The 16479-nt window shown below is 44.1% G+C and overlaps 3 protein-coding genes across 3 annotated transcripts; all 3 read right to left on the reverse strand.

Annotated features, from left to right (window-relative positions):
- Window positions 1-4856: 4856 nt before the first annotated feature.
- Window positions 4857-8843, reverse strand: LOC124672662 (peptide chain release factor PrfB1, chloroplastic-like; the record flags this gene model as incomplete). Its single annotated transcript, XM_047208855.1, has 7 exons — window positions 4857-5229; window positions 5596-5782; window positions 5894-6109; window positions 6708-6911; window positions 8086-8306; window positions 8413-8506; window positions 8703-8843. Coding segments are annotated over 7 exons (1368 nt in total), but the record flags the coding sequence as incomplete, so codon positions are not given.
- Window positions 8844-10054: 1211 nt separating this feature from the next.
- LOC124677167 (60S ribosomal protein L38-like) lies at window positions 10055-11321 on the reverse strand. The gene is made up of 3 exons (XM_047213169.1): window positions 11262-11321; window positions 10968-11151; window positions 10055-10284 (listed from the first exon to the last, which is right to left on the reverse strand). Exons 1-3 carry the CDS (start codon window positions 11262-11264, stop codon window positions 10262-10264), a joined length of 210 nt encoding a protein of 69 aa, XP_047069125.1. The 5' UTR covers window positions 11265-11321; the 3' UTR covers window positions 10055-10261.
- A 2751-nt stretch (window positions 11322-14072) lies between these two features.
- LOC124677053 lies at window positions 14073-15805 on the reverse strand. Its single transcript, XM_047213050.1, has 3 exons — window positions 15734-15805; window positions 14862-15330; window positions 14073-14539 (listed from the first exon to the last, which is right to left on the reverse strand). Exons 2-3 carry the CDS (start codon window positions 15315-15317, stop codon window positions 14387-14389), a joined length of 609 nt encoding a protein of 202 aa, XP_047069006.1. The 5' UTR covers window positions 15318-15330; window positions 15734-15805; the 3' UTR covers window positions 14073-14386.
- Window positions 15806-16479: the final 674 nt, after the last annotated feature.

Consider the following 16479-nt stretch of genomic DNA (forward strand, 5'->3'; position numbering starts at 1 on the left):
AGGATAATGGTTCTGTTTATGGTCACCCCCTTCGTCGTTCTTGTAGGTATAGCGAGTTGTCGCTAGAAATGTGACTTCCTTTGGATGCAGAGGCTGGGCTATGCTCCCATTTTGAAAAATATATTGCTTTGATCCCGAGGATGGGGCTTCATTTCCCCTTTTGAAAAAAGAAATTGATCAAAATTTACAAAGTTTAACATTGATTAAATCTAATATGCAACCTAATTTTGAAGGAGGCAGCATAATCACATTCTAAGGAGCTGATCCACGAGAAAATCTGGCGAGTAGGAGTACATTTGTTTTTAGGACTCACTACAATATCTGAACTCCTTTGGTATCAATGAGAGAACATGCATAGTTCAGACTGACCTAGAAACAGCGCATTACACGTAATATCCTTGTGCTCTGCAGATGCGCTATAGGTTTAGGCGAATCCAGATTGGATCATCCAGTAGTACAATATGTCTGTCAGACACTCAAGTCGTGCAAGCTTCAGACCATCTTGGCTAGATAGTTTATTAGAAAACATTGCGTGCTGATCTTATCCCCACACCTGACAACATGAGTGTGTCCTAATCAAGTGAACGCTCGCTCTTAATTGCAGCAGTGGCACTAACTTAATTTCCCTGATCCTTATCTGTGGTTGGGGCCAAATCCAAGTCAAAGCACTAGTTAATTAGAAGTCGCACAGATCAAGCTGATGCTACGAAGCCAGGCTTGTTTTGGATGCGTGGAGCTGTCGCCAACTTGTTCTTCCATGCGCCTGCACGATGCAATGCATACATGCGATTGGTTCTTGGGTGACGATCGGTTAAGCAAGGAGGAGTGCAATCTACGGGATTATTTCCGTAGCATCTTAGTCTCGTAGACGCCTTTTGCACGTTCATCCGTGTGCTTGGTCAGAGTTTTAGGGTTAACTAGTTAGCGGCGGTCAAAGCTCGCAACTCAACCGAAGCCTGCCTGATTTTGCTTAGGTCACAAGTAGCAGCAAAGGGCTTAGGTTCATGTATGCATAGCCCATCATGTAGCAGTGCTGTCAATGTTGTAATTCAACCAGCGAAAGATGAAAAGCAACAAGAAACTATCCATCTTGAATTCTCCGAGTATGACGTCACCCAGTAGCCTGAAAATAGCAGTCATGTGTAACCATGAGAAGCCGATTGCACCAAGTATCCATAATATCTCGCCGGTTCTCCGGGAGTAGATGCACCCATAGTTTTATCTGATGCATAGCCCGAAGAATAACTTGCAAAAAATTAGTTCACTTTAAATCATATCATTCCTGCATGTCCACATAGACCAACAAATAGCTGAGACGCCAATACGAATGCGAGCTTTATCCATTTTTTGTACACCATTCAACTAATTACCAAACATATTAATAATATTTGCAGGCGGTGAAATGTTATAAGTAAAGAATATCATGCGCCAAATAAGTTTTGCGAAAGGACACGGGAGGAAAAGGTGATCCACTGTTTCATTTGCATCACAATAGCAACATTTCTGATTTTTTTTTGTTTGGACTGTTGCCTCTTAAAAACAGATGAGGTCATCGGTTTAGATTATTTTCGGTCGAACTATGCTTTGAATTTCTTAATTTGGTTTATAAATGTAGTAAGCTCTGAAGCGGGGTCTGGAAAAATGATTCAGTAAGATGTGGTGGCAGGACAAAGCATGGAATAGTTTCAGATTGGAGGTATATGGCGTGTGGTCCTCGAGAGAAAATCATTGCTTTGCCATGCTCGTAATCTCTTGTGGCAATCATAGAGGTTTGATGTTTTTTACATGGCCCCAAGTGATATAGACTTGGCAAACCAAGCGTTTCGGCCCCACCAAAACTCACACTTCATCTTCAGCTAGCTAAAATAGGAGGGTTTCGCTTGGATGGTCAGTCACTGATGGATGATCTTTTCATTCTATATACATTGGTTCAATCAACCCCTTTGGTTTTTTGCCAAATACAATGATCTTAGCGCCATGCACCATGCTGCCACTGCCATATGCGACTGTGTGTTATGGGCAAATGAGACAGATTATTTTCCGGGTTTCGCCACGTACCTAGCGACTAGCGTGGAGCCTGAGGGACGGAAAGTTGGATCTAGTACTGTAATGGAATCTTTGAGATGTTTAGGTTGACTAATGAGTAATGACCCCACCAGACCAGGGTTTTCGTTCTGCCTTCTGCGTCATCCCTAGAACAAAGGGTGCAGGGATGGCCATGACCCTGCCTCCTTTCTGCTTTGAATCATGGGGTCGCCGTTAATTAACTTTCCTTTTCTTCATTCACTTTCTGGTTATACTGTTCACGTCGTAATTAGTTTAGGGAATCGTGGCAGCAGGATTACGTGGAAGTAAAACGTGCAGCCCTGGTTTCTTTTTTGAGAAGTTGCAGCCCTGGTGATGGTAGGCCGGTATGTGTATGCCCCGGGCCCATCAGAGCCCAAGTAGTGGGCTCTTGGCGGCTCCACTCCCCATCGAACCTGGACCATGCGAGCATGATCAAGTAAACCTCCTCAATGGTTGAGAAAGGAAATCTTCATCCTAGAGGATGATGAGACTGCAAATTACAAAGAAGTAATGGCTGAGTCCTAGTTTCAAAAAATGGCTAAAGGCCATGAAATCCGAGATGAAATACATATTTGTCAATCAAGTCTAGAACTTGATGGAGCCTAAAACCGATATGAATGGGAACGTAACCATGCACAAAGCCTGAATTGTCGCAAAGGGTTTCCAACAAGTTTAGGGTTTCCAACCTTTCGACAAAGGTTGGATCCCTATATCAACTAACACGGGACTTAGGAGCAGAGTGTCCTTAGACCACATACGCACTCAAGGCCAAGTATATTTTCTTTATCAAAAGAGACCTATTGACCATAAATCTTTCAAAACGATCCAAATCAAAACGGTATGAAGCTGATGTAGTACGTTTTCTCACACGTGGACTTTAGCACAGAAACTCAAAACAAGAACTTGTTCATGTAAACTATTGTGAAGTTATGAGAAAGTAAATATTTGAAGTAGTATAAATTAATGCTAGTTTAGCAACACTCCAAAGATGATTCACATTCTTCTACACTCACTCGTTTAATTTAGAAGTTCTAATTTTGTCTTAAGTCCAACTGTTTTAAGTTTGACTAATCTTTATAGAGAAATATGAGAACATCTACAGCTTAGAGATATTAACATATGTTTCTATAAACATGGTCGAACTTAGAGATGTTTGGCTTATGGCAAAACTAGAATCTCAATTATTTTAAAAAAGATGGAGTAGTTTCTATCATTATTTCGAAATTGTTTGTTCATGAATTTTCATTTCTGGGACAATTTTCCTGTGAAAATGCTTTTAACTTTTCAGTTACCCAATATTTTAATACACATATTTAGGATTTACAAATCATTCTTTTTGTGAAGATTTGTTCATGTTGAATTTTCTAAAATACCAGCTTTCCTTTTATTTTTTATTTAGTAAAAACCGGAAACCCTTTTTGCCATTGTGATTTGCTATGAATGTGAATCAGATACTATCGTCAAAATGATTTTAAAAAAACAAAGATATATATCTTCTCCTGTAACATATTCCCTCCATTTTAAAATTTGTGTCTTACTTTTTCTTTTTTCAATTTGTATCTGTAACTAAAAGGCATTTAAATAGTTTCATATCGGCCAGACGATCTTCATGGGCCAGATGTCAAGAGTGGCTGGCAGGATCAAAGATGCCCGTCACCCGATCAAGACAGTAAGGTACCCCTTTCTCCGTACGATCTCGCACAGGTCATTGGCACAATCACCAGGTCAGAGCAACTCTAATGGAGCCCGTAAACACGCGAATTGTATTTCGCGTTTGCGGGCTCCGTTCATCTTTGATGGGTCCAGTTTGCGGGCTCCGTTCCACGCGAGATGTTTTCAAACCGTAAAATTCATGATTTGAGCATTTCAATCAACAATGATCAAAATATACTAGAACAACCAAATGATGCAATAGTTTACAGTTTTTCATCAAATTGTTGTGATCACAACAACCCAAACGTAAATTGGGTAATATTCAACCATCAGATGTACAAAAAGTTACGCAGCCTCCTTGATGAATGCAAGAGATCATCAAACCATACCGTCACTGCGGAGCTCATTGTGAACACCTCCATCACAACTACTCATAGGAGATTCACCTAGTACACTTGACGATGCGCTACCACCTTGATGAGCTAGAGTCCTCCTGTCCAAGATGTCCGAAAGCATCATTTGATGCAACTCCAATTGTGCTTCATTCATTCTCGAGGTATCCATCATCATGATCTTCTTCTCCTCGGCCATGAGCTCCTTCGTTGTCTTGGCCTCCTATATCTTGAGCCTCATCGCCTCTAGATATCTTACATGTGATGTGATCGATCTCTTATTCGTAGCTCAACTGGAGGCGTGAGTTGGTGGCCATGGCAGCAGCGGCTACGTGTGATCGCAGCAGCGGCGACAGAAAGGACTTGTGGCAGCGCTGGTGGTAGGACTCAAGGCTTTCCTGGGGCAATGCCTCACCACGTGTCTCCTTTACATAATGATCAACACAGGTCACATACATACATACTGTACAAATACCTGACAGATATAATATACAGCGAGAGATTTTCAAAATCCATGTGTTACCATATCAAATCAGCACTAGTTCAACCATCTACAAAACAAAAGCCGCCTCTTCGTAGCTTCTGGTTCCAACAGATGAAACTCTGATCGAACTGTTTCACTAGTTAAAACTTCAATTCAATCGATTACTAGTCTTTATTTATATCCAGAACTATACGTACTGGATATAAAGGCTACAAAAACTGCATTAGCTTCTGCGAGCTACATACACTAGGGTGGCTCAATTTGCCTTAGCCAAGGTAAACTTCACATCAAAATTTCATAATACCACCTTGAATTTTCGATGTCATAATCATTTAGCGCTTTGTTCGTCGGCAGCAGCAGAGAGCTTGTACTGAAGGTAGGCTTTGATGAAGGGATCCAGCTCGCCGTCCATGACACCACCGATGTCTGACGTCTCACACGCCGTTCGGACGTCCTTGACAAGCTTGTAGGGGTGGAAGACATAGTTTCGTATCTGTTGCCCCCACTCTGCCTTTACAGCGTCACCACGGATCTGCTTGATCTCTGACGCACGCTGCTCCTCTGCAATCACCAGAAGCTTTGCTTTCAGCCTTCTTAGGGCCTTTATTTTGTTTGCTAGCTGACTCCTCTCTTCTGCAAAGTTTGAAAACAGGAAGGGAAATGTCAGCTTCATCCTGTAAACACTCAGTTAACTACAGGTATTGACTCAAAAACATTTCCAGTGAAATTCATAGTAGCTGAACTCATGGTTAGGAAAAGCCGCAAGATCAATTATGCCGGAAACAAGGACTAGGTCGTTCTACTAGTTCCTGGAGAGCATTACTTGGATTTTGACATCAAATTTCAATCAGCACAATTTTTTTACTGCATTTGTTTTGCTTATTATGACCATATCTTGTCAAACTCAGATGCCAATCTACCCATATATGACAGATTGTGCAGTTGTTCAACATATCAAGAATTAATAGGTGTGATGCAAGCTGTTCACATATATAATACCTGCGCAACGAACAGCGATGCCAGTGGGAATATGTACCATGCGAACAGCTGTCTCCACTTTGTTTACATTCTGGCCTCCTTTCCCTCCAGCTCTCGTGAAACTTATCTCCAGATCCTCTTCAGGAATTTCTACATCCAAGGATTCCTCCTGTAAAAGAGGCATGACCTCAACACCAGCAAAGCTGGTCTGCAAGAAAATCATGTAATTTGTTTAGGAAGAATGGATTAAACATATTTTTATATTCGGCTTGCAAAATAAAGATACCAAATGGAAAAGGAGAACCGCAAAATGGAATACCTGTCGAAGGCCTTTAGCATTGAATGGAGACTGGCGGACAATCCTGTGTGTCCCTTTCTCCCCTGAAAGATACCCATAGGCATATCTTCCCTCTAATTCAACGGTTGCTGATTTTATCCCAGCCTCTTCGCCAGGCGATTTCTCTACCACTCTTGACTTGTAGCGCTGCTTCTCTCCCCACCTAACATACATCCTGAGTAACATGTCAGCCCAGTCCTGCAAAGGTCAAGCCAAATTTTAAAAGAAAGCACTCACATATTTTTATCTATATCATGTGGTTTTTTGGAGGAAATGCCAAGCATCCATTATTGTCATTCTTAAGTGAGATCAGAGTATAACAAGATGTACATAGTGCATGAGTATCAAATCTTCATTTAAAATTCGCAAGCCAGTTATAATGTCATAGTAATAGTTTGTGCGATTCAGAACAGCTAAAATTTCTGGGACGCATAGGTCCTCTAGATTGTTACTGTTCCTTCAGAGTCTCAAGACCAGCCTTTTAAGGTGAGACAACTGAAAAAATCGTATAAGTAATCGCGATAGTGAATATATGGTAGCAAAATAATTATTTTTTGACCATGTACCAAAGTTTATTAGCAGTGGTATAAGATCAAATTACTTCTTAGGCAACATGATCAAATGACTGATGCATAAGGTTCCTGAAACCCAAATACTAAAGCAACAGAAAAACAGTCCAAGCTTAAATAACAAGCACTGTCTTACTGCCTACAAGAAGTAAATATAAATTCTAGGTTACAGCTAGTATTGGTCTAGAGAGGTCAGATTAAAGCCAGTGGGTGGAGCGAACACATACCTGGGCGTCTGTGCCCCCAGCACCTGCAGATATAGTAATTACAGCACCTTCCTTGTCATAAGGTCCAGAAAGAAGCCGTGTCATCTCAAAGTTGTCTAGTGCTTTATTCAATGCCTTTATAATCTTTGAGGCCTCCTCAAGAAGACCTGTATCTATGGAATCTAATTCCTCTGTAAGCTTCACAATGGTATCTGCTTCTTCAACCTAGATGTAGGAACAACCATAATCAAAAACTATTGTTCATTCCACGTACCGTGATACTTGTTCCGCCAGTTTATATAATCTATATAGATATGTTCAGCAAAGCTGTATCTCTTGCCTTACTGTTATTACCATTATATAACTACTACTCCCTCTGAAACTAAAACCACGACACTTATTATGGATCAGAGGGAGTATTATACATTATGTGCAATTTTTTTACCAGGATGACGTGCAAAGTTGTACTACATGTCAATATATACAGATATAAGTTTTCCGAGAACCCTGAAAGGTGCTCAGAACCATGTGATGCTGATTCAAAATTTTATTTTGCACTCATCTAAAAAACATAATTTCACATGTAAATGACTCATTATAGTTCCCATATTTCAAGTTTTTCGGAAATAGCAACTGTGTGATGTAAAAAAAAACCAAAGGCTTTCTCTTTCCATAACCTGAAAATGCTATTCTAACTCCTCAGTTTTGTATTTTTTTCATGCAGACTACAGATGAACAAAAGAAATCATATAACTTGATTGGTACATGACTCATCTTTTTTAATCTTATAAACTCAGCTTTTGAATCTTCCGGAGAAAACAATAGCATGATTGAAACTAACTTTTGCATGCTAGATCATTTAAGGTGCTGGTCTGTTGGGTGCATATGGATGACATGCAGTCAAACCTGCAACTTAAAATCATGTAATGCCGAGTAAAAATTTATTATGAACTCATCTAAAAAAACCATAAATCTCACATGTAAATGACTTATTATTGTTTCCACATTTCAAGTTTCGTGGAAATCACAACTGATTTGTGAGGAACGAAAATAAAAACCAAGCCTTCCTTTCCATAACCTGAAAATGCTATCTATAGCTCTTCAATTTTGTTTCCATTTACACCCAGACTAATAATGAACAAAAACTTGATTGGTGCATAACCCATCTTGTTAATCTTATAAATTCAGTTTTCGAATCTTCTGCAGAAAAAAGTCGCGTGATTAAAAGTAAGTTTTGCATGCTACGTCATTTAAGGTGCTGATCTGTTGGGTGCATATGAATGACATGGAGTCAAACCTGCAACTTAAAAAACAATAGCATGATTGAAAGTAAGTTTTGCATGCTAGAGCATTTAAGGTGCTGGTCTGTTGGGTGCATATGGATGTCATGGAGTCAAACCTGCAACTTAAAATCATTGAGAAGCCTGACTTTCTCCTTGACCTCTGTCAGAGCAACAAGTAACTCCTGCGCCTTGGAAGGATCATCCCACAAGGTACTATCTCCGGACTTGTTCTCGAGCGAAGCGATTTCCTCGACAAGCTGTTCCAGTCCAGCAGCCTGCCTGACTTCATCAACACGCTCTACAGCCAACTCAACATCCTTGCGCAAAGCGTAAAAGTCTGCAACCAACTCCCAGCCACATGGATTAAATCCCAGCAGAAAAAGTGCCCACATGCTAACTAGCCAATGAAACAAAAAAATTCAAGAAGTGGGAAAATAGATTACCCTGCATGGCCCATTCGACGGCCTCAGACTCATCGACGACGCTTGGCTGGCTCCCCGCCCCGGTGGATGCAGATTGCACTGTGTTGACCCAAGTCTGTCAACGTTCCATCCACAGGATATAAGAAAACTAAAGCATAAAGCACCCAAAATTTCTTGTCTAGCCAATCTAGCAGCATCAGATTTTCTGAAATTAACACGTCTGTGTCGCGCACAGTACAAACAAGAAGTTCATGTAGGCAAACTTCACATCTTGCACTATCTAAGGCTGCATACTTGCAGAGGAAGCTCACCCTGAACTGAAGACAGGCGGCTGCGGCGGCGGCTGCATGAAACGGAGAAGGGTGAGCGCCCGGTGGTGAACCGCGGGCAAGGGGCGGACCTCGGGTAGGGAGCGGTGCGAGCGGCAGGAAGAAGCAGCCGTGGGGAGCCCATCATGGCCGTCAGCAAGGGGGAGGCACAGAAATGTAGAGCCTGCGGAGACGAGGCGGTCTACGCCGAGAGGAGGAGACAGGGACGGTGGCGGCGCGTTGGCCGGCGGGATTGGGAGCGCGAGCCAAGGAAGGGGATTGAGGAAGAGAATGCCCAAGGGCGCGAGCTCAGTGGGAGCTGGGGATTGGCTTCACGAGTTGTGACCTCCAGTCCATCATCGACTTCAGCTGCCGAATGGCTTGATATTCTTGCAGGCGGGCCTTATCTTAGAGTGGCTCGAGAGTTTGCGTTGTTGGATCCTAGATTTACGGGCTGGACTGGACTATCAGGGACGAGTGGCTTTTTTTTTTTTTGACACAATCCGAATGGCTTGTTCAACGACAAACAAATTCTATTCTACGCATTTCGGACTGTACAGATTCCAAAGAATGATGGTTGATACAATAATTGTGTGGTTATAGATTCCTATAATACTACTGCATTTCACTATTCTAATTTCTAATTAAATGAACAAAGAACCTCGTTTTGTTTATTTTCCGAGGGATCTAATGAGATTATGTGTTATGAGATCATTTGGACACAAGCCCAATTGCATAGAAATATTAGAATAAATAGAAATCTCAAATTACTTTATCGATAAATCAAATGCCGCGTCTCTACATTCTCTCTTCGGTGCTTCAAATATCTCATTTGTAATTTCTTATGTACCATCAAAATGAGACGCATCAAATTTTACGTTTCTTCAGGGAAAAAAAAGCTGTGTACTTTCAATGTATCTGCACTCATTAGAATATCAACTACTTCGTATGCACTTGTTTGTGCACAAATGTGTGAGTTATACCAAGTACTAAGTAAATTATGGACAACTTCAAATCTACATTTTCGATGGGATGATCCACACAGCAAAAAATCAATCAGAACTTCCTTCTATAGGTATGTCATTTTAGAAAGCACAACAATTGATCAAACATTGAGGAAACTAAGTAAGCTTTACTCCAAATATCTTGTGTTGGATAAAAGATAGCAAAATGACCTAACAAAGCAAACAGGTAGTGATAACCATCGAGTGGCAACAACATGCAGAAGCAGCAAAACACCCTTGGCACAAACAACCGAGAAGAACAACTGGTTCCATCAGCTCAAAATCTTAAATCAACTACGGGTTTATAAAGGCATTCCAGGAACAAGTGAGAATAGCATGGAGCACAACCAATTTAAGATAAGATAGCTAATCTCCATCCTCCAGCAAGCAAAATAATACAAAATCCTCACAGGTCCAACCACATGGCTCCCAACATTACATTTAGGTCTCAAACATGAAAACTCACATAGGGGTAACAAGTAGCCTGCTAATAGAGATACTAAAGCAAGATGGATCAAACATTCAAGCTACTAGAGAAGGCATTGCGAGGCTTGATGCTTACACCTCCTGGACGCTCAAACCTGCAGAATGAACAGCAAAATTAGTGGACATTTACGATGGGTGCAAAATTTGACAAACAGAAGGGACACAGGGAACAATATGTTGAAATAATAATGACTAGATGTCCCGTAAAAGATGAACAAAGTGAGGACGAACTACAAACAATTTGAACATATCCATGATTACCATGACAGTCATGTACAACTCTGCTTAAAATTGGAACAATGCTGCACACTAATAATACAAACGAGTGCACTTTGTTTGCAGAGGAACAAATAAATGGTGGCACGCTGGCCACTGGCGAGTGGTCAGCAGTGGCATCTAAACCCACCAAGATGATGCTTCAATCTCATCCAATTGGGTAGAAGTTGCATATCAAGAGTAGGTTGACTATGATTATCACAGATTTAGACTATTTATAAGCTTTGCAGGGCAACCACTACTGCTAATAGTCTAAATCAGCACTTACAGTACTCTTGCAAGCACAACGTTCATGTCTAAACCCACGAACAAAGTACATGGCAGGATTTGGCATGCAACAATAACACATCCCAATATATCTAATCAAGGCCAGCGTCAAAGGCGAAACAAGTTACGTATACTGGCATATTTCCCCTCTCGATCTTGGCGTAATAGAGAGAACTAGCAGGGACATTTTGTAAGCAACCAAGCATCAAGGCAGAAGAGATGGGGTAGCACGAACCTGGTGGGAGGGACTGCTTGAGCTTGTTGGCCTTGTCGGCGTCGAAGACGCAGAGGGTGTACAGGTACCTGGAGCAGCGCACCTTGAACTTGACGGCGTCCTTGGTCCTCTTGATCCGCACCGACCGCGCGTCCTTCCGGCGCGCCGTCAGCAGGAAGTCCTTGATCTCGTGGATCTGCTTCGGCTGCGGAAGCAAAGAACGGATTCGTTACCACACCATCAAGCAATCCATTCGCTACGGAAGAAAGAGAGATCGACGGGGGATGGAATCGCGCTGGGAGGAGAGAGCCTCACCATGGTGGACGAGGGAGGCTGCCCGTGCAAACCGGAGGAGAGGGAGACGGCGGCGGCGGGGGGAAAGAGCAGGGGAGGAGGAGAACGCCCTGCTCGGCGAATTTATACTGCTGGTAACCTAATAGCCCCACGACATCAGGCCCATGTGCTGATGGGCTAGATGGGCCGGCCCAAAGGTAACCTACTATAAGTACTATGTAGGTCCAGATCGGCGGTGGATGGAGCAACTTCTCGAATTAAGACCATCCTCACTCGACGCTCCCCCACGTCCAAATCCGGCCAAATTATCATTCGGATTGGATAAAAAGCCTGGGGGTAGTATGTTTCCAGTCGTGTGCTCCCCAAACGGTGTTTTTCGGGGAAAAAGAGGATGGCCCGGAGAGTCCGGACGAAAGAGCAGACACGTGGGCGGTTGGTTTTGCTCCATCCGGAGTCCCCGAGCGCTCCCCGGGGGGCCGGGGATGGCGTAGGATCGCCGGATGAATTTAGGCCCAAATCCGGATGAAAACGAGAACCTGGGGGCGCGACTGGGCCGTTTTTCGCCGTCCTGATGTAAAAAATGGCTCGTGGGGGCTTCTCAGGGAGATGAGTGGAGATGCTCTAAAAACACACCAGATGGCCAAATTGTTTGTAGATGGATTATAGTACTCCATCCATCATTTGATCGACGTAGCAAACACTGGTAAAACTCTATCTTCTTTACTATTTTAGGGGAGGTTAGCAATTGAAAACAGGTGGCCGGACGGGGAGAAAAAAGAAACTGCCCCAGCGTCGCCCCCCCGCGTCGGGCGACTCGAGCGGAGCCCTACAGCCGCCACCACTTCCTCCCTTCCTCCGATCTCCCTCCTCCCTGCCGTTGCCGGTGCGCGCGTGCGGGCAAAGCTCGTGAAGCTCTTGGTGGCGGCAGGTCTCCCTCTCGCGTCGCGCGCGCGGAGGCAGCGCTGGATCTGCGGCGATGACGATCGGCCAGAGGCGGGGCTGGTCGGTGGCTAGCGTGGTGGGATCTTGGGTGGGATCCGGGGCGGCGGCCTCGCACGGTTGTTCTGCGACACATCGCGTCGGCTGCCTTGGCAAGGGCTGCGGTGGCCGGGTGATGGCTCGGCGATGCGGCCGGCGGCGGGGGTGACCCCGAAGGCTACGGATCCAGCTTTCTCGGTGGCGTGGTCGTGCCTGGTGGTGGCCGGTGAGTCCTCTGCGCCCCCTCCTTCTGGCGGCTCATGTTGGTGGCCTTCTTCGGTTTTAGGGGTGGCGACGGACGATTCGTCAACGGGTCAGTGGTTGGTGGCGGCCTCCTCTTCCGCCGATGAGGTCGACCGGCGGGCGGCGGCGAAGGGGCCTGCCGTTCTGCCTAATAAAGGTGGATGTCCTATGGTTTCTCTCGCGCCAAGTGAAGATCGATCGGAAGCTTCTTCCCGCCGGGCTGGCTCGATTGTAATGTTCTCGAGGTCCCGCCAGCGAAATTCATTGTGCGATCAATGCATGAAGATTGTTGGATTGGATGTTTTCGGTCGGGCGCACCCATATTTTTTATCTGACCGTTTGGTTTCAGAGGGAGCGCTTCGAAGCTCTGTTAGCTGTTAATATCATAGAGCTCGTTTTCTTTCTATGGTGTTGGCGGAGAAGGTCATAAAAGCCGAGATCGGTGGAAGAGCAATGGTGGTCGGATCTTGGTGGTGAGGTGAAATTGGCTTGGAGCTTCGTGACTTCAAACAACGACTTGTATGTGGGGGCGACTGCACAGGAGAAGTTCAGAGTTCTACCTTCCAGGGTGAAAATCCAAGGTCTGGCTTTAATTGGTTGTGCCTGGCAATGTTCTTGTTGAAGGCATTGTTTTGAGAGGAAGGACTTTCTTCAGGGTGAAAACCTAAGATCTAGACGATAGCGTTTATGCACCGTTTTTCTTCAGAAGCGTTGGTTATGGAGAAGATGATCTTCTAGTGTTGTCTTGGTTATTTCAAGTTTTCGATCTCTGTAGCGGGACTTTTCTTTTCTGCAATTCTTCTCATTTTTTTTGGTTGTGTGCATCCTTTATGTCATTAGGACATGATGTTGTTGCAGAGGCTGGGTGTAATTGGTATCTCCGCGATATTAATATATGCTCTTTATCAAAAAAATTGAAAACGGGTACACGAAGAATGAGTGAAGTGCCATTCACAGAAGTATCATGTAAACTGAAGCAATGCCAGAATCATTTTAGATCAAATGCCAGATTCAGAATGACAGTAGTATGAATGAGAATTGCTAGCTAGTGTGACTGCTGTAGAATTTTTTGGTTTTGTGTTTCAATTTCGGTCTCTGGAGAAGTTGCAGATGGTTTTGTCAAGAATCGGATCCTTTGACCAGTTTCCGTCATGGTAGTCAGCATGTCTTGCTGAACTTGTCACAGCAACTGAGCAACAGCCAACTGCAAACACACGCCCAAAACGAGACAGCAGAGGGAATTTGCAGCAGGAGAAAGTGAGGAGATGAAAGTTGAAGAAGCAAACGGGAGCCAGAGCCAGAAGCAGAGCACCCTTCCTTCCCCTTAGCCTTAGGCATGCCAGCCATGGATGGACAAACCTTGATTCCCATGACTTCCTTTCTCCTCCTACCGTTTCTTCCTCAGATTCTCCAGCCAGGCAGCCAGACCCTCATTTCTTTTCCTCTGTTCCAGGACCTGAAAACATGGCATTTGTGGTGCTGTTATTCCTTGAAACCGACATGACAATGAATTATGAATCCTGGGATCACAAGGAAGAAACATGATTCTCCCAGGTTGAAGCAACAATACATCCTCAGGATCAACACGACTAAACCAAGGCAATGACATCTTCGATAAGCAAGTTCCACATAATACAGAAGACAGCATCAGACATGGTTGGATTATCTTCATGGGATGCTAAACCCAGAGATCGTACTAGATTACACTAAGCGTTACCATCAACGTGTTAACAGCTATTACACTGCGAACTACTATTCACACAGAGGATGGAGCTGGACACAAGTAGAGTGAGGCTGCATCAAACTAGTCGATGGGTTGTTACGGTCACACACATTCATGAGTGGACCGACCCAGAACCAGAAGGAAAATTAGCTTGCACTGGGACTGCAATCTCCGGGGCTGTTTCATGTACTGTCGAAACTGATCAGTCGTGGCGCAGGTTGATCTCATAATGGCGAGCAAGGTTATCAATCTCCCCGTTTCGCACGATATCCTCAAGCATTTGGTACTTCTTGTAGTTTTCATCAAGTGTCTCCTGCTGCTGTGTCGCCAGCTCCTCCTCCTCTTCCAGTTGATTCTAAAAGCAAGAGAAAAACTGAATTCAGTTATGGCTTGGATACAACTAGTTCAAAGCAAGTGTATCATGTTTCAAAGAAGATGGTCATCAAAATCCACAAAATAATGTGTGTGATGTAGGTCAGCTCCATCCAAATGGCGCAAACATGATAATGAATGCCAGAAAAATATGTTGGCATCTCTGGTCACACTTGCCTACAACCTATTAGGCCATATATTCTCCAGAGAAATGGTTTTTAGGGGAGTAAAGCAGAGAGATATTTGCATCTTTTTTAGTAGTTGATATAAGTACATCAGATCAGCCAATAAATCAACTACTTCACCTTGACGAGTGCCATCTGCTCTGCATCTTGCCTCTTTGCAAGTCTCTTCAGTTTATCCATCCCATCATACTCTGGATCTCCTTCCTTTACCCAGCGGAATTCCATCCCCAAGCCAGGCCGGCTAGGGCGATTCCGAAACATTTCGGGCTTCGCATAGGCAGCTCTTACAGGCCTGGGCATCCCACCAATTATGAAGGGGAAATCGTGCATCAGGTCTACAGCAGCCTTGGCTTGCGACTCGTCCTCCAATTCCACCAATGCAGCGGCAGGAATATCGTACGGGATCGTGTAGTTGACAATGAACTCCGAACTGACAACCTTGGCACACTGGGAAAGAGCTGCTTTGATGATTTGGCTAGTAACCAGAGGGGAGAGGTGATCAATATATATTGTTCTCTTGACCCTTGCCTCGAAATCAGCATACTCCTGCTCAACCTGTTGGTCGGATGTCGCCATTGGAGCGCGACCTCTGCAGGAATAACAACGAATTGCAAGAGTGACTTAATGTGGGTCAGATTAACTTGCAGCAAGAACGGAGCACTGTATGAGCACAAACATTGTGCACATTTATAATAAACACAGCTGACAAACGTACTACGTAGAGACAACTATCGAGAACGGCGGGGGGGTTGTGTATCTTGTAAATATAGTCCATTAGGTAGGAACACGAGTCCCAGCATTTTACGGCGTCGCCCGAGATAGGGGTTCAGTTTAGGATTAGGGTTTATGGCATCTCAAAGATAAGCCGCTGCGCCTGCTGCACCAGGGGCACCAAGGGCAAAATCATAGGCGGATCTAGATCAGCAAACCGTGAAGGTCGTTGGGATTTAAGTACGGCCATCGCTGGACGAAAGCAAAAAATCGTACTGTACCTCAAAATCCAATGGCCGAAGATCGGGGACGGGGCGGAGGCAGCAGTGACGCGGCGACGAAGAAGGGGAACGGCGATGTCGGCGGCGGCGGCGACGGCGACGCGCGTGGGAGGCGGTGGGGGTTGGGTGACTGGGAGGGGGATTGAGGCGTCAGCGGTAGCTGTAGAGAGGCAGAGCCGCCTTGGGGCTTGGGCGGTGTTGGACTGTTGGTCGTTGGTCAGGCGACGAAGAAGAAATGAAGGCGGTGTACGGCCGTTACGGTTGGGGTAGGTCTTTATTTATTTTCGAAGCTGAACTCTGTGACGAAGATCACATGTTTAGGCTGGTTACAGTGGGGAAGTAACTTAGACTAGTAACATACGTCATGTTACTAGTTTAGGTTACTACCTTTATATTGGGTAATAATTTATATGTGGTGTCATGTATTGTACTCCCTCCGATTCAAGGAATAAGACGTCCTCGTTTTACGTGCTTTTTTGTTTGATCAAGAATTGCTTTAAATATATAAATATTTTTTGTATGAAATTAGCGTCATTAGAAAGTGTTTTTCAATACGAATCCAACGATACTAACTACATATAATATAATCAAGATTTTGTTGCTCAATTTTTACGGTTAAAGTTCGTCTTGAAATACGTGCGCCTTATTCCTTGGGTCGGAGGTAGTATCATTTATTATGTTGTAGACTCATCTTGTCTTGAGTTGTGTGATGTTATGGTAACATAGCTAGTTACCACCTCATTACG

The sequence above is a fragment of the Lolium rigidum genome, chromosome 7 (genome assembly GCF_022539505.1).
Source record: "Lolium rigidum isolate FL_2022 chromosome 7, APGP_CSIRO_Lrig_0.1, whole genome shotgun sequence".
In the NCBI taxonomy this organism is placed as follows: domain Eukaryota; kingdom Viridiplantae; phylum Streptophyta; class Magnoliopsida; order Poales; family Poaceae; genus Lolium; species Lolium rigidum.

What these genes read in the sequence shown, in the direction of transcription:
- LOC124677167 (XM_047213169.1), bottom strand. An exon ending in CAAGCAGTCCCTCCCACCAG is followed by an intron (nt 10,285 to 10,967) that starts GTTCGTGCTACC and finishes TTCATTCTGCAG; the next exon opens with GTTTGAGCGTCCAGGAGGTG.
- LOC124677053 (XM_047213050.1), bottom strand. Translation starts at nt 15,317, where the DNA reads ATGGCGACATCCGACCAACAGGTTGAGCAGGAGTATGCTGATTTCGAG. An exon ending in AGCAGATGGCACTCGTCAAG is followed by an intron (nt 14,540 to 14,861) that starts GTGAAGTAGTTG and finishes TCTTGCTTTTAG; the next exon opens with AATCAACTGGAAGAGGAGGA.